Raw genomic sequence first — 26,305 nt, forward strand, 5'->3', positions numbered from 1 at the left:
TCTCTGGGGCACGGACCTATTCTCTGGGGCACGGACCTATTCTCTAGGGCACGGACCTATTCTCTGGGGCACGGACCTATTCCTATTCTCTAGGGCACGGACCTATTCTCTGGGGCACGGACCTATTCTCTGGGGCACGGACCTATTCCTATTCTCTGGGGCACGGACCTATTCTCTGGGGCACGGACCTATTCTCTGGGGCACGGACCTATTCTCTGGGGCACGGACCTATTCTCTAGGGCACGGACCTATTCTCTAGGGCACGGACCTATTCTCTGGGGCACAGACCTATTCCTATTCTCTAGGGCACGGACCTATTCTCTGGGGAACAGACCTATTCTCTGGGGACCTATTCTCTGGGGCACGGACCTATTCTCTGGGGCACGGACCTATTCTCTAGGGCACGGACCTATTCTCTGGGGCACGGACCTATTCTCTGGGGCACGGACCTATTCACTGGGGCACGGACCTATTCTCTGGGGCACAGACCTATTCCTATTCTCTAGGGCACGGACCTATTCTCTGGGGCACAGACCTATTCTCTGGGGACCTATTCTCTGGGGCACGGACCTATTCACTGGGGCACGGACCTATTCTCTGGGGCACGGACCTATTCTCTGGGGCACGGACCTATTCTCTGGGGACCTATTCTCTGGGGCACGGACCTATTCACTGGGGCACGGACCTATTCTCTGGGGCACAGACCTATTCCTATTCTCTAGGGCACGGACCTATTCTCTGGGGCACAGACCTATTCCTATTCTCTAGGGCACGGACCTATTCTCTGGGGCACGGAACTATTCTCTGGGGACCTATTCTCTGGGGCACGGACCTATTCTCTGGGGCACGGACCTATTCCTATTCTCTAGGGCACGGACCTATTCTCTGGGGCACGGACCTATTTTCTGGGGCACGCACCTATTCTCTGGGGCACGGACCTATTCTCTGGGGCACGGACCTATTCTCTGGGGCACGGACCTATTCTCTGGGGCAGAGACCTATTCCTATTCTCTAGGGCACGGACCTATTCTCTAGGGCACGGACCTATTCTCTGGGAAACGGACCTATTCTCTGGGGCACGGACCTATTCACTGGGGCACGGACCTATTCTCTGGGGCACAGCCCTATTCCTATTCTCTAGGGCACGGACCGTTTTTCTGGGGCACAGACCTATTCTCTGGGGACCTATTCTCTGGGGCACGGACCTATTCTCTGGGGCACGGACCTATTCACTGGGGCACGGACCTATTCTCTGGGGCACACACCTATTCCTATTCTCTAGGGCACGGACCTATTCTCTGGGGCACAGACCTATTCCTATTCTCTAGGGCACGGAGATATTCTCTGGGGCACGGACCTATTCTCTGGGGACCTATTCTCTGGGGCACGGACCTATTCTCTGGGGCACGGACCTATTCTCTGGGGCACGGACCTTTTCTCTGGGGCACGGGCCTAATCTCTGGGGCACGGACCTATTCTCTGGGGCACGGACCTATTCTCTGGGGCACGGACCTATTCTCTGGGGCACGGACCTATTCTCTAGGGCACGGACCTATTCTCTGGGGTACGGACCTATTCCTATTCTCTAGGGCACGGACCTATTCTCTGGGGCACGGACCTATTCTCTGGGGTACGGACCTATTCCTATTCTCTAGGGCACGGACCTATTCTCTGGGGCACGGACCTATTCTCTGGGGCACGGACCTATTCTCTGGGGTACGGACCTATTCTCTGGGGCACGGACCTATTCTCCGGGGCACGGACCTATTCTCCGGGGCACGGACCTATTCTCCGGGGCATGGACCTATTCTCAGGGGCACGGACCTATTCTCTAGGGCACGGACCTATTCTCTGGGGCACGGACCTATTCTCTGGGGCACAGACCTATTCTCTGGGGCACAGACCTATTCTCTGGGGCACGGACCTATTCTCCGGGGCACGGACCTATTCTCAGGGGCACGGACCTATTCTCTAGGGCACGGACCTATTCTCTGGGGCACGGACCTATTCTCTGGGGCACGGACCTATTCTCTGGGGCACGGACCTATTCCTATTCTCTGGGGCACGGACCTATTCTCTGGGGCACGGACCTATTCTCTGGGGCACGGACCTATTCTCTAGGGCACGGACCTATTCTCTGGGGCACGGACCTATTCCTATTCTCTAGGGCACGGACCTATTCTCTGGGGCACGGACCTATTCTCTGGGGCACGGACCTATTCTCTGGGGCACGGACCTATTCCTATTCTCTGGGGCACGGACCTATTCTCTGGGGCACGGACCTATTCTCTGGGGCACGGACCTATTCTCTGGGGCACGGACCTATTCTCTAGGGCACGGACCTATTCTCTGGGGCACGGACCTATTCTCTCGGGCACGGACCTATTCTCTGGGGCACGGACCTATTCTCTAGGGCACGGACCTATTCTCTGGGGCACCGACCTATTCTCTGGGGCACGGACCTATTCTCTGGGGCACGGACCTATTCTCTGGGGCACGGACCATTTCTCTAGGGCACGGACCTATTCTCTGGGGTACGGACCTATTCTCTGGGGCACGGACCATTTCTCTAGGGCACGGACCTATTCTCTCGGGCACGGACCTATTCTCTGGGGCACGGACCTATTCTCTGGGGCACGGACCTATTCTCTGGGGCACGGACCTATTCTCTGGGGCACGGACCTATTCTCTGGGGTACGGACCTATTCTCTGGGGCACGGACCTATTCTCTGGGGCACGGACCTATTCTCTGGGGCACGGACCTATTATCTGGGGCACGGACCTATTCTCTGGGGCACGGACCTATTCTCTGGGGCACGGACCTATTCTCTGGGGCACGGACCTATTCTCCGGGGCACGGACCTATTCTCCGGGGCACGGACCTATTCTCCGGGGCATGGACCTATTCTCAGGGGCACGGACCTATTCTCTAGGGCACGGACCATTTCTCTAGGGCACGGACCTATTCTCTGGGGCACGGACCTATTCTCTGGGGCACGGACCTATTCTCTGGGGCACGGACCTATTCCTATTCTCTGGGGCATGGACCTATTCCTATTCTCTGGGGCATGGACCTATTCCTATTCTCTGGGGCACGGACCTATTCTCTGGGGCACGGACCTATTCTCTGGGGCACGGACCTATTCTCTGGGGCACGGACCTATTCCTATTCTCTGGGGCACGGACCTATTCTCTGGGGCACGGACCTATTCACTGGGGCACGGACCTATTTTCTGGGGCACGGACCTATTCTCTGGGGCACAGACCTATTCTCTGGGGACCTATTCTCTGGGGCACGGACCTATTCTCTGGGGCACGCACCTATTCTCTGGGGCACAGACCTATTCCTATTCTCTAGGGCACGGACCTATTCTCTGGGGCACAGACCTATTCCTATTCTCTAGGGCACAGACCTATTCTCTGGGGCACGGACCTATTCTCTGGGGACCTATTCTCTGGGGCACGGACCTATTCTCTGGGGCACGGACCTATTCTCTGGGGCACGGACCTATTCTCTGGGGAACGGACCTATTCACTGGGGCACGGACCTATTCTCTGGGGCACGGACCTATTCTCTGGGGCAGAGACCTATTCCTATTCTCTAGGGCACGGACCTATTCTCTGGGGCACAGACCTATTCCTATTCTCTAGGGCACGGACCTATTCTCTGGGGCACAGACCTATTCTCTGGGGACCTATTCTCTGGGGCACGGACCTATTCTCTGGGGCACGGACCTATTCACTGGGGCACGGACCTATTCTCTGGGGCACATACCTATTCCTATTCTCTAGGGCACGGACCTATTCTCTGGGGCACAGACCTATTCCTATTCTCTAGGGCGCGGAGATATTCTCTGGGGCACGGACCTATTCTCTGGGGACCTATTCTCTGGGGCACGGACCTATTCTCTGGGGCACGGACCTATTCTCTGGGGACCTATTCTCTGGGGCACGGACCTATTCTCTGGGGCACGGACCTATTCTCTGGGGCACGGACCTTTTCTCTGGGGCACGGGCCTAATCTCTGGGGCACGGACCTATTCTCTGGGGCACGGACCTATTCTCTGGGGCACGGACCTATTCTCTGGGGCACGGACCTATTCTCTAGGGCACGGACCTATTCTCTGGGGTACGGACCTATTCCTATTCTCTAGGGCACGGACCTATTCTCTGGGGCACGGACCTATTCTCTGGGGTACGGACCTATTCCTATTCTCTAGGGCACGGACCTATTCTCTGGGGCACGGACCTATTCTCTGGGGCACGGACCTATTCTCTGGGGTACGGACCTATTCTCTGGGGCACGGACCTATTCTCCGGGGCACGGACCTATTCTCCGGGGCACGGACCTATTCTCCGGGGCATGGACCTATTCTCAGGGGCACGGACCTATTCTCTAGGGCACGGACCTATTCTCTGGGGCACGGACCTATTCTCTGGGGCACAGACCTATTCTCTGGGGCACAGACCTATTCTCTGGGGCACGGACCTATTCTCCGGGGCACGGACCTATTCTCAGGGGCACGGACCTATTCTCTAGGGCACGGACCTATTCTCTGGGGCACGGACCTATTCTCTGGGGCACGGACCTATTCTCTGGGGCACGGACCTATTCCTATTCTCTGGGGCACGGACCTATTCTCTGGGGCACGGACCTATTCTCTGGGGCACGGACCTATTCTCTAGGGCACGGACCTATTCTCTGGGGCACGGACCTATTCCTATTCTCTAGGGCACGGACCTATTCTCTGGGGCACGGACCTATTCTCTGGGGCACGGACCTATTCTCTGGGGCACGGACCTATTCCTATTCTCTGGGGCACGGACCTATTCTCTGGGGCACGGACCTATTCTCTGGGGCACGGACCTATTCTCTGGGGCACGGACCTATTCTCTAGGGCACGGACCTATTCTCTGGGGCACGGACCTATTCTCTCGGGCACGGACCTATTCTCTGGGGCACGGACCTATTCTCTAGGGCACGGACCTATTCTCTGGGGCACGGACCTATTCTCTGGGGCACGGACCTATTCTCTGGGGCACGGACCTATTCTCTGGGGCACGGACCATTTCTCTAGGGCACGGACCTATTCTCTGGGGTACGGACCTATTCTCTGGGGCACAGACCATTTCTCTAGGGCACGGACCTATTCTCTCGGGCACGGACCTATTCTCTGGGGCACGGACCTATTCTCTGGGGCACGGACCTATTCTCTGGGGCACGGACCTATTCTCTGGGGCACGGACCTATTCTCTGGGGTAGGACCTATTCTCTGGGGCACGGACCTATTCTCTGGGGCACGGACCTATTCTCTGGGGCACGGACCTATTATCTGGGGCACGGACCTATTCTCTGGGGCACGGACCTATTCTCTGGGGCACGGACCTATTCTCTGGGGCACGGACCTATTCTCCGGGGCACGGACCTATTCTCCGGGGCACGGACCTATTCTCCGGGGCATGGACCTATTCTCAGGGGCACGGACCTATTCTCTAGGGCACGGACCATTTCTCTAGGGCACGGACCTATTCTCTGGGGCACGGACCTATTCTCTGGGGCACGGACCTATTCTCTGGGGCACGGACCTATTCTCTGGGGCACGGACCTATTCCTATTCTCTGGGGCATGGACCTATTCCTATTCTCTGGGGCATGGACCTATTCCTATTCTCTGGGGCACGGACCTATTCTCTGGGGCACGGACCTATTCTCTGGGGCACGGACCTATTCTCTGGGGCACGGACCTATTCCTATTCTCTGGGGCACGGACCTATTCTCTGGGGCACGGACCTATTCACTGGGGCACGGACCTATTTTCTGGGGCACGGACCTATTCTCTGGGGCACAGACCTATTCTCTGGGGACCTATTCTCTGGGGCACGGACCTATTCTCTGGGGCACGCACCTATTCTCTGGGGCACAGACCTATTCCTATTCTCTAGGGCACGGACCTATTCTCTGGGGCACAGACCTATTCCTATTCTCTAGGGCACAGACCTATTCTCTGGGGCACGGACCTATTCTCTGGGGACCTATTCTCTGGGGCACGGACCTATTCTCTGGGGCACGGACCTATTCTCTGGGGCACGGACCTATTCTCTGGGGAACGGACCTATTCACTGGGGCACGGACCTATTCTCTGGGGCACGGACCTATTCTCTGGGGCAGAGACCTATTCCTATTCTCTAGGGCACGGACCTATTCTCTGGGGCACAGACCTATTCCTATTCTCTAGGGCACGGACCTATTCTCTGGGGCACAGACCTATTCTCTGGGGACCTATTCTCTGGGGCACGGACCTATTCTCTGGGGCACGGACCTATTCACTGGGGCACGGACCTATTCTCTGGGGCACATACCTATTCCTATTCTCTAGGGCACGGACCTATTCTCTGGGGCACAGACCTATTCCTATTCTCTAGGGCGCGGAGATATTCTCTGGGGCACGGACCTATTCTCTGGGGACCTATTCTCTGGGGCACGGACCTATTCTCTGGGGCACGGACCTATTCTCTGGGGCACGGACCTTTTCTCTGGGGCACGGACCTAATCTCTGGGGCATGGACCTATTCTCAGGGGCACGGACCTATTCTCTAGGGCACGGACCATTTCTCTAGGGCACGGACCTATTCTCTGGGGCACGGACCTATTCTCTGGGGCACGGACCTATTCTCTGGGGCACGGACCTATTCCTATTCTCTGGGGCATGGACCTATTCCTATTCTCTGGGGCATGGACCTATTCCTATTCTCTGGGGCACGGACCTATTCTCTGGGGCACGGACCTATTCTCTGGGGCACGGACCTATTCTCTAGGGCACGGACCTATTCTCTTGGGCACGGACCTATTCTCTAGGGCACGGACCTATTCTCTGGGGCACGGACCTATTCTCTAGGGCACGGACCTATTCTCTGGGGCACGGACCTATTCTCTGGGGCACGGACCTATTCTCTGGGGCACGGACCTATTCCTATTCTCTGGGGCACGGACCTATTCTCTGGGGCACGGACCTATTCACTGGGGCACGGACCTATTTTCTGGGGCACGGACCTATTCTCTGGGGCACAGACCTATTCTCTGGGGACCTATTCTCTGGGGCACGGACCTATTCTCTGGGGCACGCACCTATTCTCTGGGGCACAGACCTATTCCTATTCTCTAGGGCACGGACCTATTCTCTGGGGCACAGACCTATTCCCATTCTCTAGGGCACAGACCTATTCTCTGGGGCACGGACCTATTCTCTGGGGACCTATTCTCTGGGGCACGGACCTATTCTCTGGGGCACGGACCTATTCTCTGGGGCACGGACCTATTCTCTGGGGACCTATTCTCTGGGGCACGGACCTATTCTCTGGGGCACGGACCTATTCCTATTCTCTAGGGCACGGACCTATTCTCTGGGGCACGGACCTATTTTCTGGGGCACGCACCTATTCTCTGGGGCACGGACCTATTCTCTGGGGCACGGACCTATTCTCTGGGGCACGGACCTATTCTCTGGGGCAGAGACCTATTCCTATTCTCTAGGGCACGGACCTATTCTCTAGGGCACGGACCTATTCTCTGGGAAACGGACCTATTCTCTGGGGCACGGACCTATTCACTGGGGCACGGACCTATTCTCTGGGGCACAGCCCTATTCCTATTCTCTAGGGCACGGACCGTTTTTCTGGGGCACAGACCTATTCTCTGGGGACCTATTCTCTGGGGCACGGACCTATTCTCTGGGGCACGGACCTATTCACTGGGGCACGGACCTATTCTCTGGGGCACACACCTATTCCTATTCTCTAGGGCACGGACCTATTCTCTGGGGCACAGACCTATTCCTATTCTCTAGGGCACGGAGATATTCTCTGGGGCACGGACCTATTCTCTGGGGACCTATTCTCTGGGGCACGGACCTATTCTCTGGGGCACGGACCTATTCTCTGGGGCACGGACCTTTTCTCTGGGGCACGGGCCTAATCTCTGGGGCACGGACCTATTCTCTGGGGCACGGACCTATTCTCTGGGGCACGGACCTATTCTCTGGGGCACGGACCTATTCTCTAGGGCACGGACCTATTCTCTGGGGTACGGACCTATTCCTATTCTCTAGGGCACGGACCTATTCTCTGGGGCACGGACCTATTCTCTGGGGTACGGACCTATTCCTATTCTCTAGGGCACGGACCTATTCTCTGGGGCACGGACCTATTCTCTGGGGCACGGACCTATTCTCTGGGGTACGGACCTATTCTCTGGGGCACGGACCTATTCTCCGGGGCACGGACCTATTCTCCGGGGCACGGACCTATTCTCCGGGGCATGGACCTATTCTCAGGGGCACGGACCTATTCTCTAGGGCACGGACCTATTCTCTGGGGCACGGACCTATTCTCTGGGGCACAGACCTATTCTCTGGGGCACAGACCTATTCTCTGGGGCACGGACCTATTCTCCGGGGCACGGACCTATTCTCAGGGGCACGGACCTATTCTCTAGGGCACGGACCTATTCTCTGGGGCACGGACCTATTCTCTGGGGCACGGACCTATTCTCTGGGGCACGGACCTATTCCTATTCTCTGGGGCACGGACCTATTCTCTGGGGCACGGACCTATTCTCTGGGGCACGGACCTATTCTCTAGGGCACGGACCTATTCTCTGGGGCACGGACCTATTCCTATTCTCTAGGGCACGGACCTATTCTCTGGGGCACGGACCTATTCTCTGGGGCACGGACCTATTCCTATTCTCTGGGGCACGGACCTATTCTCTGGGGCACGGACCTATTCTCTGGGGCACGGACCTATTCTCTGGGGCACGGACCTATTCTCTAGGGCACGGACCTATTCTCTGGGGCACGGACCTATTCTCTCGGGCACGGACCTATTCTCTGGGGCACGGACCTATTCTCTAGGGCACGGACCTATTCTCTGGGGCAAGGACCTATTCTCTGGGGCACGGACCTATTCTCTGGGGCACGGACCTATTCTCTGGGGCACGGACCATTTCTCTAGGGCACGGACCTATTCTCTGGGGTACGGACCTATTCTCTGGGGCACGGACCATTTCTCTAGGGCACGGACCTATTCTCTCGGGCACGGACCTATTCTCTGGGGCACGGACCTATTCTCTGGGGCACGGACCTATTCTCTGGGGCACGGACCTATTCTCTGGGGCACGGACCTATTCTCTGGGGTACGGACCTATTCTCTGGGGCACGGACCTATTCTCTGGGGCACGGACCTATTCTCTGGGGCACGGACCTATTATCTGGGGCACGGACCTATTCTCTGGGGCACGGACCTATTCTCTGGGGCACGGACCTATTCTCTGGGGCACGGACCTATTCTCCGGGGCACGGACCTATTTTCCGGGGCACGGACCTATTCTCCGGGGCATGGACCTATTCTCAGGGGCACGGACCTATTCTCTAGGGCACGGACCATTTCTCTGGGGCACGGACCTATTCCTATTCTCTGGGGCATGGACCTATTCCTATTCTCTGGGGCATGGACCTGTTCCTATTCTCTGGGGCACGGACCTATTCTCTGGGGCACGGACCTATTCTCTGGGGCACGGACCTATTCTCTGGGGCACGGACCTATTCCTATTCTCTGGGGCACGGACCTATTCTCTGGGGCACGGACCTATTCACTGGGGCACGGACCTATTTTCTGGGGCACGGACCTATTCTCTGGGGCACAGACCTATTCTCTGGGGACCTATTCTCTGGGGCACGGACCTATTCTCTGGGGCACGCACCTATTCTCTGGGGCACAGACCTATTCCTATTCTCTAGGGCACGGACCTATTCTCTGGGGCACAGACCTATTCCTATTCTCTAGGGCACAGACCTATTCTCTGGGGCACGGACCTATTCTCTGGGGACCTATTCTCTGGGGCACGGACCTATTCTCTGGGGCACGGACCTATTCTCTGGGGCACGGACCTATTCTCTGGGGAACGGACCTATTCACTGGGGCACGGACCTATTCTCTGGGGCACGGACCTATTCTCTGGGGCAGAGACCTATTCCTATTCTCTAGGGCACGGACCTATTCTCTGGGGCACAGACCTATTCCTATTCTCTAGGGCACGGACCTATTCTCTGGGGCACAGACCTATTCTCTGGGGACCTATTCTCTGGGGCACGGACCTATTCTCTGGGGCACGGACCTATTCACTGGGGCACGGACCTATTCTCTGGGGCACATACCTATTCCTATTCTCTAGGGCACGGACCTATTCTCTGGGGCACAGACCTATTCCTATTCTCTAGGGCGCGGAGATATTCTCTGGGGCACGGACCTATTCTCTGGGGACCTATTCTCTGGGGCACGGACCTATTCTCTGGGGCACGGACCTATTCTCTGGGGCACGGACCTTTTCTCTGGGGCACGGACCTAATCTCTGGGGCATGGACCTATTCTCAGGGGCACGGACCTATTCTCTAGGGCACGGACCATTTCTCTAGGGCACGGACCTATTCTCTGGGGCACGGACCTATTCTCTGGGGCACGGACCTATTCTCTGGGGCACGGACCTATTCTCTGGGGCACGGACCTATTCCTATTCTCTGGGGCATGGACCTATTCCTATTCTCTGGGGCATGGACCTATTCCTATTCTCTGGGGCACGGACCTATTCTCTGGGGCACGGACCTATTCTCTGGGGCACGGACCTATTCTCTAGGGCACGGACCTATTCTCTTGGGCACGGACCTATTCTCTAGGGCACGGACCTATTCTCTGGGGCACGGACCTATTCTCTAGGGCACGGACCTATTCTCTGGGGCACGGACCTATTCTCTGGGGCACGGACCTATTCTCTGGGGCACGGACCTATTCCTATTCTCTGGGGCACGGACCTATTCTCTGGGGCACGGACCTATTCTCTGGGGCACGGACCTATTTTCTGGGGCACGGACCTATTCTCTGGGGCACGGACCTATTCTCTGGGGACCTATTCTCTGGGGCACGGACCTATTCTCTGGGGCACGCACCTATTCTCTGGGGCACAGACCTATTCCTATTCTCTAGGGCACGGACCTATTCTCTGGGGCACAGACCTATTCCTATTCTCTAGGGCACAGACCTATTCTCTGGGGCACGGACCTATTCTCTGGGGACCTATTCTCTGGGGCACGGACCTATTCTCTGGGGCACGGACCTATTCTCTGGGGCACGGACCTATTCTCTGGGGCACGGACCTATTCACTGGGGCACGGACCTATTCTCTGGGGCACGGACCTATTCTCTGGGGCAGAGACCTATTCCTATTCTCTAGGGCACGGACCTATTCTCTGGGGCACAGACCTATTCCTATTCTCTAGGGCACGGACCTATTCTCTGGGGCACAGACCTATTCTCTGGGGACCTATTCTCTGGGGCACGGACCTATTCTCTGGGGCACGGACCTATTCTCTGGGGCACATACCTATTCCTATATTCTAGGGCACGGACCTATTCTCTGGGGCACAGACCTATTCCTATTCTCTAGGGCGCGGAGATATTCTCTGGGGCACGGACCTATTCTCTGGAGACCTATTCTCTGGGGCACGGACCTATTCTCTGGGGCACGGACCTATTCTCTGGGGCACGGACCTTTTCTCTGGGGCACGGACCTTTTCTCTGGGGCACGGACCTAATCTCTGGGGCACGGACCTATTCTCTGGGGCACGGACCTATTCTCTGGGGCACGGACCTATTCTCTGGGGCACGGACCTATTCTCTGGGGCACGGACCTATTCTCTAGGGCACGGACCTATTCTCTGGGGTACGGACCTATTCCTATTCTCTAGGGCACGGACCTATTCTCTGGGGAACGGACCTATTTTCTGGGGCACGCACCTATTCTCTGGGGCACGGACCTATTCTCTGGGGCACGGACCTATTCACTGGGGCACGGACCTATTCTCTGGGGCACGGACCTATTCTCTGGGGACCTATTCTCTGGGAAACGGACCTATTCTCTGGGGCACGGACCTATTCTCTGGGGCACGGACCTATTCTCTGGGGCAATGACCTATTCTCTGGGGCACGGACCTATTCTCTGGGGCACGGACCTACTCTCTGGGGCACGGACCTATTCTCTGGGGCACGGACCTATTCTCTGGGGCACAGACCTATTCTTATTCTCTAGGGCACGGACCTATTCTCTGGGGCACGGACCTATTCTCTGGGGCACGGACCTATTCTCTGGGGCACGGACCTATTCTCTGGGGCACGGACCTACTCTCTGGGGCACGGACCTATTCTCTGGGGCACGGACCTATTCTCTAGGGCACGGACCTATTCTCTGGGGTACGGACCTATTCCTATTCTCTAGGGCACGGACCTATTCTCTGGGGAACGGACCTATTTTCTGGGGCACGCACCTATTCTCTGGGGCACGGACCTATTCTCTGGGGCACGGACCTATTCACTGGGGCACGGACCTATTCTCTGGGGCACGGACCTATTCTCTGGGGACCTATTCTCTGGGAAACGGACCTATTCTCTGGGGCACGGACCTATTCTCTGGGGCACGGACCTATTCACTGGGGCACGGACCTATTCTCTGGGGCACAGACCTATTCTCTAGGGACCTATTCTCTGGGGCACAGACCTATTCTCTGGGGCACGGACCTATTCTCTGGGGCACAGACCTATTCTTATTCTCTGGGGCACGGACCTATTCTCTGGGGCACGGACCTATTCTCTGGGGCACGGACCTATTCTCTGGGGCACGGACCTAGTCTCTGGGGCACGGACCTATTCTCTGGGGCACGGACCTATTCTCTGGGGCACGGACCTATTCTCTAGGGCACGGACCTATTCTCTGGGGCACGGACCTATTCCTATTCTCTAGGGCACGGACCTATTCTCTGGGGCACGGACCTATTCTCTGGGGCACGGACCTATTCTCTGGGGCACGGACCTATTCTCTGGGGCACGGACCTATTCTCTGGGGCACGGACCTATTCTCTGGGGCACGCACCTATTCTCTGGGGCACGGACCTATTCTCTGGGGCACGGACCTATTCTCTGGGGCACGGACCTATTCTCTGGGGCACGGACCTATTCCTATTCTCTAGGGCACGGACCTATTCTCTGGGGCACGGACCTATTCTCTGGGGCACGGACCTATTCTCTGGGGCACGGACCTATTCTCTGGGGCACGGACCTATTCTCTGGGGCACGGACCTATTCTCTGGGGCACGGACCTATTCTCTAGGGCACGGACCTATTCTCTGGGGCATGGACCTATTCTCTAGGGCACGGACCTATTCTCTGGGGCACGGATCTATTCTCTGGGGCACGGACCTATTCTCTGGGGCACGGACCTATTCCTATTCTCTGGGGCACGGACCTATTCTCTGGGGCACGGACCTATTTTCTAGGGCACGGACTATTCTGTGGGGCATGGACCTATTCTCTAGGGCACGGATCTATTCTCTGGGGCACGGACCTATTCTCTAGGGCACGGACCTATTCTCTGGGGCATGGACCTATTCTCTAGGGCACGGACCTATTCTCTGGGGCACGGACCTATTCCTATTCTCTAGGGCACGGACCTATTCTCTGGGATACGGACCTATTCTCTGGGGCACGGACCTATTCTCTGGGGCACGGACCTATTGTCTAGGGCACGGACCTATTCTCTGGGGCACGGACCTATTCTCTAGGGCACGGACCTATTCTCTAGGGCACGGACCTATTCTCTGGGGCACGGACCTATTCTCTGGGGCACGGACCTATTCCTATTCTCTGGGGCATGGACCTATTCTCTGGGGCACGGACCTATTCTCTGGGGCACGGACCTATTCTCTGGGGCACGGACCTATTCTCTGGGGCACGGACCTATTCTCTGGGGCACGGACCTATTCTCTGGGGCACGGACCTATTTTCTGGGGCACGGACCTATTCCTATTCTCTGGGGCAGGGACCTATTCTCTGGGGCACGGACCTATTCTCTGGGGCACGGACCTATTCTCTAGGGCACGGACCTATTCTATGGGGCACGGACCTATTCTCTGGGGCACGGAACTATTCTCTGGGGCACAGACCTATTCTCTGGGGCACGGACCTATTCTCTAGGGCACGGACCTATTCTCTGGGGCACGGACCTATTCTCTGGGGCACGGACCTATTCTCTGGGGCACGGACCTATTCCCATTCTCTGGGGCATGGACCTATTCTCTGGGGCACGGACCTATTCTCTGGGGCACGGACCTATTCTCTAGGGCACGGACCTATTCTCTGGGGCACGGACCTATTCTCCCGGGCACGGACTTATTCTCTGGGGCACGGACCTATTCTCTGTGGCACGGACCTATTCCTATTCTCTGGGGCACGGACCTATTCTCTAGGGCACGGACTATTCTCTGGGGCACGGACCTATTCTCTAGGGCACGGACCTATTCTCTGGGGCACGGACCTATTCACTGGGGCACGGACCTATTCTCTGGGGCACGGACCTATTCCTATTCTCTGGGGCACGGACCTATTGTCTAGGGCACGGACCTATTCTCTAGGGCACAGATATATTCTCTGGGGCACGGACCTATTCTCTAGGGCACGGACCTATTCTCTGGGGCACGGACCTATTCTCTGGGGCACGGACCTATTCTCTGGGGCACGGACCTATTCTCTGGGGCACGGACCTATTCTCTAGGGCACGGACCTATTCTCTGGGGCACGGACCTATTCTCTAGGGCACGGACCTATTCTCTGGGGCACGAACCTATTCTCTTGTGCACGGACCTATTCTCTGGGGCACGGACCTATTCTCTGGGGCACGGACCTATTCTCTGGGGCACGGACCTATTCTCCGGGGCACGGACCTATTCTCTGGGGCACGGACCTATTCTCTAGGGCACGGACTATTCTCTGGGGCACGGACCTATTCTCCGGGGCACGGACCTATTCTCCGGGGCACGGACCTATTCTCTGGGGCACAGACCTATTCTCTAGGGCACGGACCTATTCTCTAGGGCACAGACCTATTCTCTGGGGCACGGACCTATTCCTATTCTCTGGGGCACGGACCTATTCTCTAGGGCACGGACTATTCTCTGGGGCATGGACCTATTCTCTGGGGCACGGACCTATTCCTATTCTCTGGGGCACGGACCTATTCTCTAGGGCACGGACTATTCTCTGGGGCACGGACCTATTCTCTGGGGCACGGATCTATTCTCTGGGGCATGGACCTATTCTCTAGGGCACGGACCTATTCTCTGGGGCACGGACCTATTCTCTGGGGCACGGACTATTCTCTGGGGCATGGACCTATTCTCTAGGGCACGGATCTATTCTCTGGGGCATGGACCTATTCTCTAGGGCACGGACCTATTCTCTGGGGCACGGACCTATTCTCTGGGGCACGGACTATTCTCTGGGGCATGGACCTATTCTCTGGGGCACGCACCTATTCTCTGGGGCACGGACCTATTCTCTGGGGCACGGACCTATTCTCTGGGGCACGGACCTATTCTCTGGGGCACGGACCTATTCCTATTCTCTAGGGCACGGACCTATTCTCTGGGGCACGGACCTATTCTCTGGGGCACGGACCTATTCTCTGGGGCACGGACCTATTCTCTGGGGCACGGACCTATTCTCTAGGGCACGGACCTATTCTCTGGGGCACGGACCTATTCTCTGGGGCACGGACCTATTCTCTAGGGCACGGACCTATTCTCTAGGGCACGGACCTATTCTCTGGGGCACGGACCTATTCTCTAGGGCACGGACCTATTCTCTGGGGCACGGACCATTTCTCTAGGGCACGGACCTATTCTCTGGGGCACGGACCTATTCTCTGGGGCACGGACCTATTCCTATTCTCTAGGGCACGGACCTATTCTCTGGGGCACGGACCTATTCTCTGGGGCACGGACCTATTCTCTGGGGCACGGACCTATTCTCTGGGGCACGGACCTATTCTCTGGGGCACGGACCTATTCTCTAGGGCACGGACCTATTCTCTAGGGCACGGACCTATTCTCTGGGGCACGGACCTATTCTCTAGGGCACGGACCTATTCTCTGGGGCACGAACCTATTCTCTTGTGCACGGACCTATTCTCTGGGGCACGGACCTATTCTCTGGGGCACGGACCTATTCTCTGGGGCACGGACCTATTCTCCGGGGCACGGACCTATTCTCTGGGGCACGGACCTATTCTCTAGGGCACGGACTATTCTCTGGGGCACGGACCTATTCTCCGGGGCACGGACCTATTCTCCGGGGCACGGACCTATTCTCTGGGGCACAGACCTATTCTCTAGGGCACGGACCTATTCTCTAGGGCACAGACCTATTCTCTGGGGCACGGACCTATTCCTATTCTCTGGGGCACGGACCTATTCTCTAGGGCACGGACTATTCTCTGGGGCATGGACCTATTCTCTGGGGCACGGACCTATTCCTATTCTCTGGGGCACGGACCTATTCTCTAGGGCACGGACTATTCTCTGGGGCACGGACCTATTCTCTGGGGCACGGACCTATTCTCTGGGGCACGGACCTATTCTCTGGGGCACGGACCTATTCTCTGGGGCACGGACCTATTCTCTGGGGCACGGACCTATTCTCTGGGGCACGGACTATTCTCTGGGGCATGGACCTATTCTCTAGGGCACGGATCTATTCTCTGGGGCATGGACCTATTCTCTAGGGCACGGACCTATTCTCTGGGGCACGGACCTATTCTCTGGGGCACGGACTATTCTCTGGGGCATGGACCTATTCTCTAGGGCACGGATCTATTCTCTGGGGCATGGACCTATTCTCTAGGGCACGGACCTATTCTCTGGGGCACGGACCTATTCTCTGGGGCACGGACTATTCTCTGGGGCATGGACCTATTCTCTGGGGCACGCACCTATTCTCTGGGGCACGGACCTATTCTCTGGGGCACGGACCTATTCTCTGGGGCACGGACCTATTCCTATTCTCTAGGGCACGGACCTATTCTCTGGGGCACGGACCTATTCTCTGGGGCACGGACCTATTCTCTGGGGCACGGACCTATTCTCTGGGGCACGGACCTATTCTCTGGGGCACGGACCTATTCTCTAGGGCACGGACCTATTCTCTGGGGCACGGACCTATTCCTATTCTCTGGGGCACGGACCTATTCTCTGGGGCAAGGACCTATTCCTATTCTCTGGGGCACAGACCTATTCTCTGGGGCACGGACCTATTCTCTGGGGCACGGACCTATTCCTATTCTCTAGGGCACGGACCTATTCTCTAGGGCACGGACTATTCTCTGGGGCATGGACCTATTCTCTAGGGCACGGACCTATTCTCTGGGGCACGGATCTATTCTCTGGGGCACGGACCTATTCTCTGGGGCACGGACCTATTCCTATTCTCTGGGGCACGGACCTATTCTCTGGGGCACGGACCTATTCTCTGGGGCACGGACCTATTCTCTGGGGCACGGACCTATTCTCTGGGGCACGGACCATTTCTCTAGGGCACGGACATATTCTCTGGGGCACGGACCTTTTCTCTAGGGCACGGACCTATTCTCTGGGGCACGGACCTATTCTCTGGGGCACGGACCTATTCTCTGGGGCACGGACCTATTCTCTGGGGTACGGACCTATTCTCTGGGGCACGGACCTATTCTCTGGGGTACGGACCTATTCTCTGGGGCACGGACCTATTCTCTGGGGCACGGACCTATTCTCTGGGGTACGGACCTATTCCTATTCTCTAGGGCACGGACCTATTCTCTGGGGCACGGACCTATTCTCTGGGGCACGGACCTATTCTCTGGGGCACGGACCTATTCTCTGGGGCACGGACCTATTCTCTGGGGCACGGACCTATTCTCCGGGGCACGGACCTATTCTCCGGGGCACGGACCTATTCTCCGGGGCATGGACCTATTCTCAGGGGCACGGACCTATTCTCTAGGGCACGGACCATTTCTCTAGGGCACGGACCTATTCTCTGGGGCACGGACCTATTCTCTGGGGCACGGACCTATTCTCTGGGGCACGGACCTATTCTCTGGGGCACGGACCTATTCCTATTCTCTGGGGCATGGATCTATTCCTATTCTCTGGGGCATGGACCTATTCCTATTCTCTGGGGCACGGACCTATTCTCTGGGGCACGGACCTATTCTCTGGGGCACGGACCTATTCTCTAGGGCACGGACCTATTCTCTTGGGCACGGACCTATTCTCTAGGGCACGGACCTATTCTCTGGGGCACGGACCTATTCTCTAGGGCACGGACCTATTCTCTGGGGCACGGACCTATTCTCTGGGGCACGGACCTATTCCCATTCTCTGGGGCACGGACCTATTCTCTGGGGCACGGACCTATTCTCTGGGGCACGGACCTATTCTCTAGGGCACGGACCTATTCTCTGGGGCACGGACCTATTCTCCCGGGCACGGACTTATTCTCTGGGGCACGGACCTATTCTCTGTGGCACGGACCTATTCCTATTCTCTGGGGCACGGACCTATTCTCTAGGGCACGGACTATTCTCTGGGGCACGGACCTATTCACTAGGGCACGGACCTATTCTCTGGGGCACGGACCTATTCTCTGGGGCACGGACCTATTCACTGGGGCACGGACCTATTCACTGGGGCACGGACCTATTCTCTGGGGCACGGACCTATTCCTATTCTCTGGGGCACGGACCTATTGTCTAGGGCACGGACCTATTCTCTAGGGCACAGATATATTCTCTGGGGCACGGACCTATTCTCTAGGGCACGAACCTATTCTCTAGGGCACGGACCTATTCTCTAGGGCACGGACCTATTGTGTGGGGCATGGACCTATTCTCTGGGGCACGGACCTATTCTCTGGGGCACGGACCTATTCTCTGGGGCACGGACCTATTCTCTGGGGCACGGACCTATTCTCTGGGGCACGGACCTATTCTCTAGGGCACGGACCTATTCTCTGGGGCATGGACCTATTCTCTAGGGCACGGACCTATTCTCTGGGGCACGAACCTATTCTCTGGGGCACGGACCTATTCTCTGGGGCACGGACCTATTCTCTGGGGCACGGACCTATTCTCCGGGGCACGGACCTATTCTCTGGGGCACGGACCTATTCTCTAGGGCACGGACTATTCTCTGGGGCACGGATCTATTCTCCGGGGCACGGACCTATTCTCCGGGGCACGGACCTATTCTCTGGGGCACAGACCTATTCTCTAGGGCACGGACCTATTCTCTAGGGCACGGACCTATTCTCTGGGGCACGGACCTATTCCTATTCTCTGGGGCACGGACCTATTCTCTAGGGCACGGACTATTCTCTGGGGCATGGACCTATTCTCTGGGGCACGGACCTATTCCTATTCTCTGGGGCATGGACCTATTCTCTGGGGCACGGACCTATTCTCTGGGGCACGGACCTATTCTCTGGGGCACGGACCTATTCTCTGGGGCACGGACCTATTCTCTAGGGCACGGACCTATTCTCTGGGGCACGGACCTATTCTCTAGGGCACGGACCTATTCTCTGGGGCACGAACCTATTCTCTGGGGCACGGACCTATTCTCTGGGGCACGGACCTATTCTCTGGGGCACGGACCTATTCTCTGGGGCACGGACCTATTCTCCGGGGCACGGACCTATTCTCTGGGGCACGGACCTATTCTCTAGGGCACGGACCTATTCTCCGGGGCACGGACCTATTCTCCGGGGCACGGACCTATTCTCTGGGGCACAGACCTATTCTCTAGGGCACGGACCTATTCTCTAGGGCACAGACCTATTCTCTGGGGCACGGACCTATTCCTATTCTCTGGGGCACGGACCTATTCTCTAGGGCACGGACTATTCTCTGGGGCATGGACCTATTCTCTGGGGCACGGACCTATTCCTATTCTCTGGGGCACGGACCTATTCTCTAGGGCACGGACTATTCTCTGGGGCACGGACCTATTCTCTGGGGCACGGACCTATTCTCTGGGGCACAGACCTATTCTCTAGGGCACGGACCTATTCTCTAGGGCACGGACCTATTCTCTAGGGCACGGACCTATTCTCTGGGGCACAGACCTATTCTCTGGGGCACGGACCTATTCTCTGGGGCACGGACTATTCTCTGGGGCACGGACCTATTCTCTGGGGCACGGACCTATTCTCTGGGGCACGGACTATTCTCTGGGGCATGGACCTATTCTCTAGGGCACGGATCTATTCTCTGGGGCATGGACCTATTCTCTAGGGCACGGACCTATTCTCTGGGGCACGGACCTATTCTCTGGGGCACGGACTATTCTCTGGGGCATGGACCTATTCTCTAGGGCACGGATCTATTTTCTGGGGCATGGACCTATTCTCTAGGGCACGGACCTATTCTCTGGGGCACGGACCTATTCTCTGGGGCACGGACTATTCTCTGGGGCATGGACCTATTCTCTAGGGCACGGATCTATTCTCTGGGGCACGGACCTATTTTCTAGGGCACGGACCTATTCTCTGGGGCATGGCCCTATTCTCTAGGGCACGGACCTATTCTCTGGGGCACGGACCTATTCTCTGGGGCACGGACCTATTCCTATTCTCTGGGGCACGGACCTATTCTCTAGGGCATGGACTATTCTCTTGGGCACGGACCTATTCTCCGGGGCACGGACCTATTCTCCGGGGCACGGACCTATTCTCCGGGGCACGGACCTATTCTCTGGGGCACGGACCTATTCTCTGGGGCACGGACCTATTTTCTGGGGCACAGACCTATTCTCTGGGGCACAGACCTATTCTCTGGGGCACAGACCTATTCTCTGGGGCACAGACCTATTCTCTGGGGCACAGACCTATTATCTGGGGCACGGACCTATTCTCCGGGGCACGGACCTATTCTCTGGGGCACAGACCTATTCTCTGGGGCACAGACCTATTATCTGGGGCACAGACCTATTCTCTGGGGCACGGACCTATTCTCTGGGGCACGGACCTATTCTCTGGGTTACGGACCTATTCTCTGGGGCACGGACCTATTCTCTAGGGCACAGACCTATTGTCTAGGGCACGGACCTTTTCTCTGGGGCACGGACCTATTCTCTAACCCTAACCCCCGTAGAAAACCACAGTCCGAAGGATATCATAACACAGCTACGGAGGGGGAGGAGGAGGTTCTAAGAAGGGATGCAGCTGATACTGAGGTGAACAGGCCAGTTAAGAGAGAGAAATATAGAGCAGGAAGCTAGAGTTAAGTGGCCTACGGGGGGTCTAAGGTGAAGAGAGGGGCAATTCAATTTGTTCAAGAGGGGGAGAAAGTTAATGAGACGATAAGGAGGCACGGCAGCTTGGAGGATGCTTGTGATTGGGAGATGCAGGTAGATTTTGGAAATAAGCCTCTACAAATCTAAGGCCTTTTGTGTTTGGGAAGATCGGTGAGCTCCAACTTCCAGGAGTTGTTGGTTTATCAATAACTAGAACATTCTCATCTGTAAACCTGCATTCATGGCTTCATCTGTTCCATTTTTAGTTGTTATTTTCTGTTTCTCTGAGCTCGGTTCTGCACACCGGTTACAGGCAGAGTCTGACTCTCCACAGATCTCATCAGGATGTTTCAGTGATATTCTCTTTCTTTTTAAAGCCTCTTACTGCTCTGCAGACGGTCAGCCAGCTGCTCCTGCTTCATCCTCCTCAGGAAGTTCACCGAGATCTTCACCAAAGCCTCTCTGCTGCTCCTCTGCTCTTCGTCCTCCTCTTTCTGGCTCTCTGAGCTTTCTGGGGCATCTGAACTCAGAACCTGATGGATCCTCTTCAGCTCATTTTGGACAAAACTGACGATGTTTTCCTGCAGCAGCTGGAACAAGAAACACAGTTTCCTCTCGTTTAAAGTCGACTCAACAAGGTTTTCAGTATTCAGTAGTTCTGTCTGCTGTAGGACTGTAAGGAATTCATTACTTCCATCCCAGTGGAAGTAATAAATTTAATTAAATAATACAATTTATTACTAAATAAATAAAATAAAGACGAATAAAATGTATTACTTCCATCCCAGTGGATCCAGCGAGCTGGTCGCTGACTGTGTGACACCAAAGAGTTTAACGTTGTTCTCACCTTAATTATGGAGTCCAGCTCGGCTGGATGCTGCTGGACCGACGGACCGCTGAGAAGCTCCGAGTTCTGCTGGTCAGCTCTGGGAAAACATTCAATAATACAAGAATATATGATGTTTGGGCTCCCTGAGTGCAGAGAAATACTGATTCAACATGAAATAATTACGCACCGACTGTATTTGAGATATTTATGTTCGATATTTAACAATTTAAAACTTTGCAAACATAAACTTACTCCATTTCAGAAGAAGTGTGACTTTTAAATAAAATCTGCTGTTCCTTTGATGAATAACTGATGTCAGATACACAGCTGGGTTCAGATCCAGGTTCAGATCCAGGTTCAGATCCAGGTTCAGATCCGGGTTCAGATCCAGGTCCAGGACAGTCTGGTCTCTGCTGCTTTGTTCTTGAACACACAGAGCTGTGAGTGTAAATAACGACGGTTTGGTCTGACATGAAGAGTGACGAACAGCTGGAGATCTTCATCTCACCTCTGGGCTTTGTGCTGGGCCTCATGTTCCCCCCACAGAGAGGTTTCAGAGGGCTGGACCCCCTCAGTCTGATCCATAGCAGAATCCACAGCTTCAGATCAACATTTCAATCACAGATTAGTTACAGTCAGAAATATTCAGAAATCTTCTTAAAACTGTTAATTGTTTTCACTCAAACACAGTCCAGAATTAAGCTAAAAACACTCAGCGATGCGAAATGTTATTTCCAATAGATTTCCTCGTCCATAATTAATAAAACATGTGTTTTAGGTGATTTTACATGTAGATTTCCACTGGAAATCTCTTCTTCTTCTGCTGTTGAACCGGCTCCAGGTCAGCTTCCAGACCATGTTATCAATGACAAATCCCAGACCTAATAATCCCCCAGAGAATATTTCACTTTGCACTGCATACACTGAAACTACAGCAGTTTTTGTGTGTGTGTTTTAACAGAAATTGGTGTTTACCTCATATACACTGGTATTTCTATCTTGGCATCTTGCTTGATGACACGCTGACATTCAAAGCCCACATTGAAAACCTTGTAAAGAAACTTAAACTAAAAGTAGGTTTTTTATTTAGAAATAAATTCTGCTTTTCCTTTGATGTTAAGAAGCGCCTTGTCTCTGCAACTTTTGTATCCATGTTAGACTATGCAGACCTCCTGTATATGAACGCTTCAGTTCAATGCCTGAGTAAGATTGACTCTGTGTATCATGCTGCCCTGAGGTTCATCACTAACTGTAGGCCTCTAACCCATCACTGAACTACATGCCAGAGTACAATGGCCTGCACCGGCTACCAGGAGACTCACTCACTGCTACACTTTTATATACGAGGCAATACTCGGACTGCTGCCACCCTCCATCTGCAGCCTAATCACAGTAAGGAACATTGGCTCTTATGGTCTGCGTTCCAATGACCATTTGCTACTCTCTGTCCCCTGTTTTCGTACAGAACAGGGAAAAAGGGCCTTTGCTTTTTCTGCTCCTACCTCATGGAACAATTTACAAAAGCATGACTGATTCCTTTGAGGGATTTTAATTCCAGGATGAGAACACTTGAGACCGAGTCCCTTGTCTGTAATTGTTTCACTTGATTTGTTATTTTAATGCAACGGAAGTTTTAATTTTGTAACTTGTGCTGCCACTTGGCCAGGACGCCCTTGTAAAAGAGATTTTTAATCTCATCGGGTCTATTTTCCTGGTAAAATAAAGGTAAAATAAAAAAATATATATATTTAAAGGGTTAATTTTTTGAAAATAATTGTTAGACAGTCTAACTAATGTAGTTTCCATACAGGACCCAGTTCAGGGTGATCAGAATGCAAAAAAGGCAGTGAAATGGCCCTTTATGCCCACCCCTTTAAGTCGTGAATCGGATGCCAACTTCAGCGTGGTGTTCCTGGGATCTGTTGGAGCCACTCTCCCAGTTTGGGGTCACCGCCCGAGTCCTCCGACCACTTCTGCCACCAATGTTGCCTCCACTTCTTCTTTTAGCCTTTTATATATATATATTTCAGCTTATTGTGTTCCTTTTTCCTCATGTTGCTGAAGCTTGGAGTCACTGCTCCCATCACTGCTTCTTCTTCTGCAGTTTTTCACCCACCATTGATGAGCCATCATCCTTTAACCTGGACAGGATCATGGCTCCAACTCCTGAAAGTCCCGTTAACTCGTTCTGACTCCGTCCTCCAAACTACTTCAGTTACATTACATTTACATTACTTTCATTTTGCATTTTACGGTCATTGCACTTCCCCAATTTCACCTACTTTGGAAACTTTGTTCTGTGCCAAAAAGATGGAAATGGATGGGAAATTCCTGCATTATTATGCAGGAATTTCCCATCCATTTCTTCATCAAGTTCCACATGTAAAAAACTACCTTGTCAGACAGAAGGCCTGATGTGTTCTTACTTTAAGACAAAGGTAATAAAGGTAATAAACAGCTCCGCTGTCACAGGAACCGATGCAGGAAATCCTTCCTACCAGCAGCCAGCACCTACAACACCTCCCCTCCGGCTGAAGTCTCTCCTGAAAAACAATAACAAAAAAATAAACTGTAGATTTGTATAAGCTAATGTTTATTCACTATTTTTATTATATTTGCTTGTTTTTACTTTAATTGTTTACATATTTTATACTGTACACTGCTGCAACACAATCATTTCCCAAATAGGGATGAATAAAGTATTTATCTATCTATCTATCTATCTAAAGCTCCACGTCCTTCCTGTCCAACTCACCGAGTCAAAAGTCTCTGATCTGAACCCAATTTAATTACTTCTGTACCATCTTTGCCCCACATCGCCGCCCTGGGGCATCTTTCTTCACCTCGTGGTGCCACCGTCTGCGTTTCCCTCACTTTTTCACCGCCTCGTACTTTGTAAATGAGTTTTATGTTTTATCTGCAGACAGATTAGAAAGGAAAAGCCTCACCACAGGTGCAGCCAGCCGGCTCCTCTGATGACAGCGGGCCTTATACTCCTCTATTCTATTCTATTCTATTCTTTTACTCCTCTTCCTTCGACGTGTTTTAAACTGTCTACATGTCACAACTGCACCATTTCCTTATTTTGAGTTTTGTTTTGAGAGTCTGGGGAAAGTGTGGAATGGACTCATGGACTGAACTAAGATGAAGGGAAACCAGGAAAACCAGCAGCGGATTAAACCAGCAGCAAATTAAACCAGCAGCAGATTAAACCAGCAGCGGATTAAACCAGCAGCGGATTAAACCAGCAACTGATTAAACCAGCAGCAGATTAAACCAGCAGCGGATTAAACCAGCAGCGGATTAAACCAGCAGCTGATTAAACCAGCAGCGGATTAAACCAGCAGCGGATTAAACCAGCAGCGGATTAAACCAGCAGCAGATTAAACCAGCAGCAGATTAAACCAGCAGCAGATTAAACCAGCAACAGATTAAACCAGCAGCAGATTAAACCAGCAGCAGATTAAACCAGCAGCGGATTAAACCAGCAGCGGATTAAACCAGCAGCGGATTAAACCAGCAGCTGATTAAACCAGCAGCAGATTAAACCAGCAGCAGATTAAACCAGCAACAGATTAAACCAGCAGCAGATTAAACCAGCAGCGGATTAAACCAGCAGCAGATTAAACCAGCAGCAGATTAAACCAGCAGCTGATTATACCAGCAGCAGATTAAACCAGCAGCAGATTAAACCAGCAGCAGATTAAACCAGCAGCTGATTATACCAGCAGCGGATTAAACCAGCAGCAGATTAAACCAGCAGCAGATTAAACCAGCAGCAGATTAAACCAGCAGCAGATTAAACCAGCAGCGGATTAAACCAGCAGCGGATTAAACCAGCAGCAGATTAAACCAGCAGCTGATTAAACCAGCAGCAGATTAAACCAGCAGCTGATTATACCAGCAGCGGATTAAACCAGCAGCTGATTAAACCAGCAGCTGATTAAACCAGCAGCGGATTAAACCAGCAGCAGATTAAACCAGCAGCGGATTAAACCAGCAGCTCATTAAACCAGCAGCAGATTAAACCAGCAGCTGATTAAACCAGCAGCAGATTAAACCAGCAGCGGATTAAACCAGCAGCAGATTAAACCAGCAGCTGATTAAACCAGCAGCTGATTAAACCAGCAGCAGATTAAACCAGCAGCTGATTAAACCAGCAGCGGATTAAACCAGCAGCAGATTAAACCAGCAGCAGATTAAACCAGCAGCAGATTAAACCAGCAGCAGATTAAACCAGCAGCTGATTAAACCAGCAGCGGATTAAACCAGCA

The 26,305-nt window shown here is 54.2% G+C and overlaps 1 protein-coding gene across 8 annotated transcripts in view; it reads right to left on the minus strand.

Moving 5' to 3' along the window:
- LOC142374838 (protein NLRC3-like) overlaps window positions 1-26,305 on the minus strand; it is a 44,079-nt gene that overhangs the window by 12,456 nt on the left and 5,318 nt on the right. For 2 of the 8 annotated variants that reach the window (XM_075458672.1, XM_075458673.1), the window contains 7 exons: window positions 24,787-24,948; window positions 24,458-24,574; window positions 23,901-24,197; window positions 22,540-22,630; window positions 22,284-22,454; window positions 22,050-22,128; window positions 21,588-21,792 (listed from right to left, as the gene is read on the minus strand). In XM_075458672.1, the coding sequence (XP_075314787.1) occupies window positions 21,588-21,792; window positions 22,050-22,128; window positions 22,284-22,454; window positions 22,540-22,616 (532 nt within the window). In that variant the 5' untranslated portion in view covers window positions 22,617-22,630; window positions 23,901-24,197; window positions 24,458-24,574; window positions 24,787-24,948. Of the gene's footprint in view, window positions 1-21,587; window positions 21,793-22,049; window positions 22,129-22,283; window positions 22,455-22,539; window positions 22,631-23,900; window positions 24,381-24,457; window positions 24,575-24,786; window positions 25,133-26,305 lie in introns of those variants that run through there. The other 6 variants (XM_075458674.1, XM_075458676.1, XM_075458677.1 and 3 more) reach the window with 6 other exon arrangements.

Source organism: Odontesthes bonariensis, chromosome 24, assembly GCF_027942865.1.
Source record: "Odontesthes bonariensis isolate fOdoBon6 chromosome 24, fOdoBon6.hap1, whole genome shotgun sequence".
NCBI classification, from domain to species: domain Eukaryota; kingdom Metazoa; phylum Chordata; class Actinopteri; order Atheriniformes; family Atherinopsidae; genus Odontesthes; species Odontesthes bonariensis.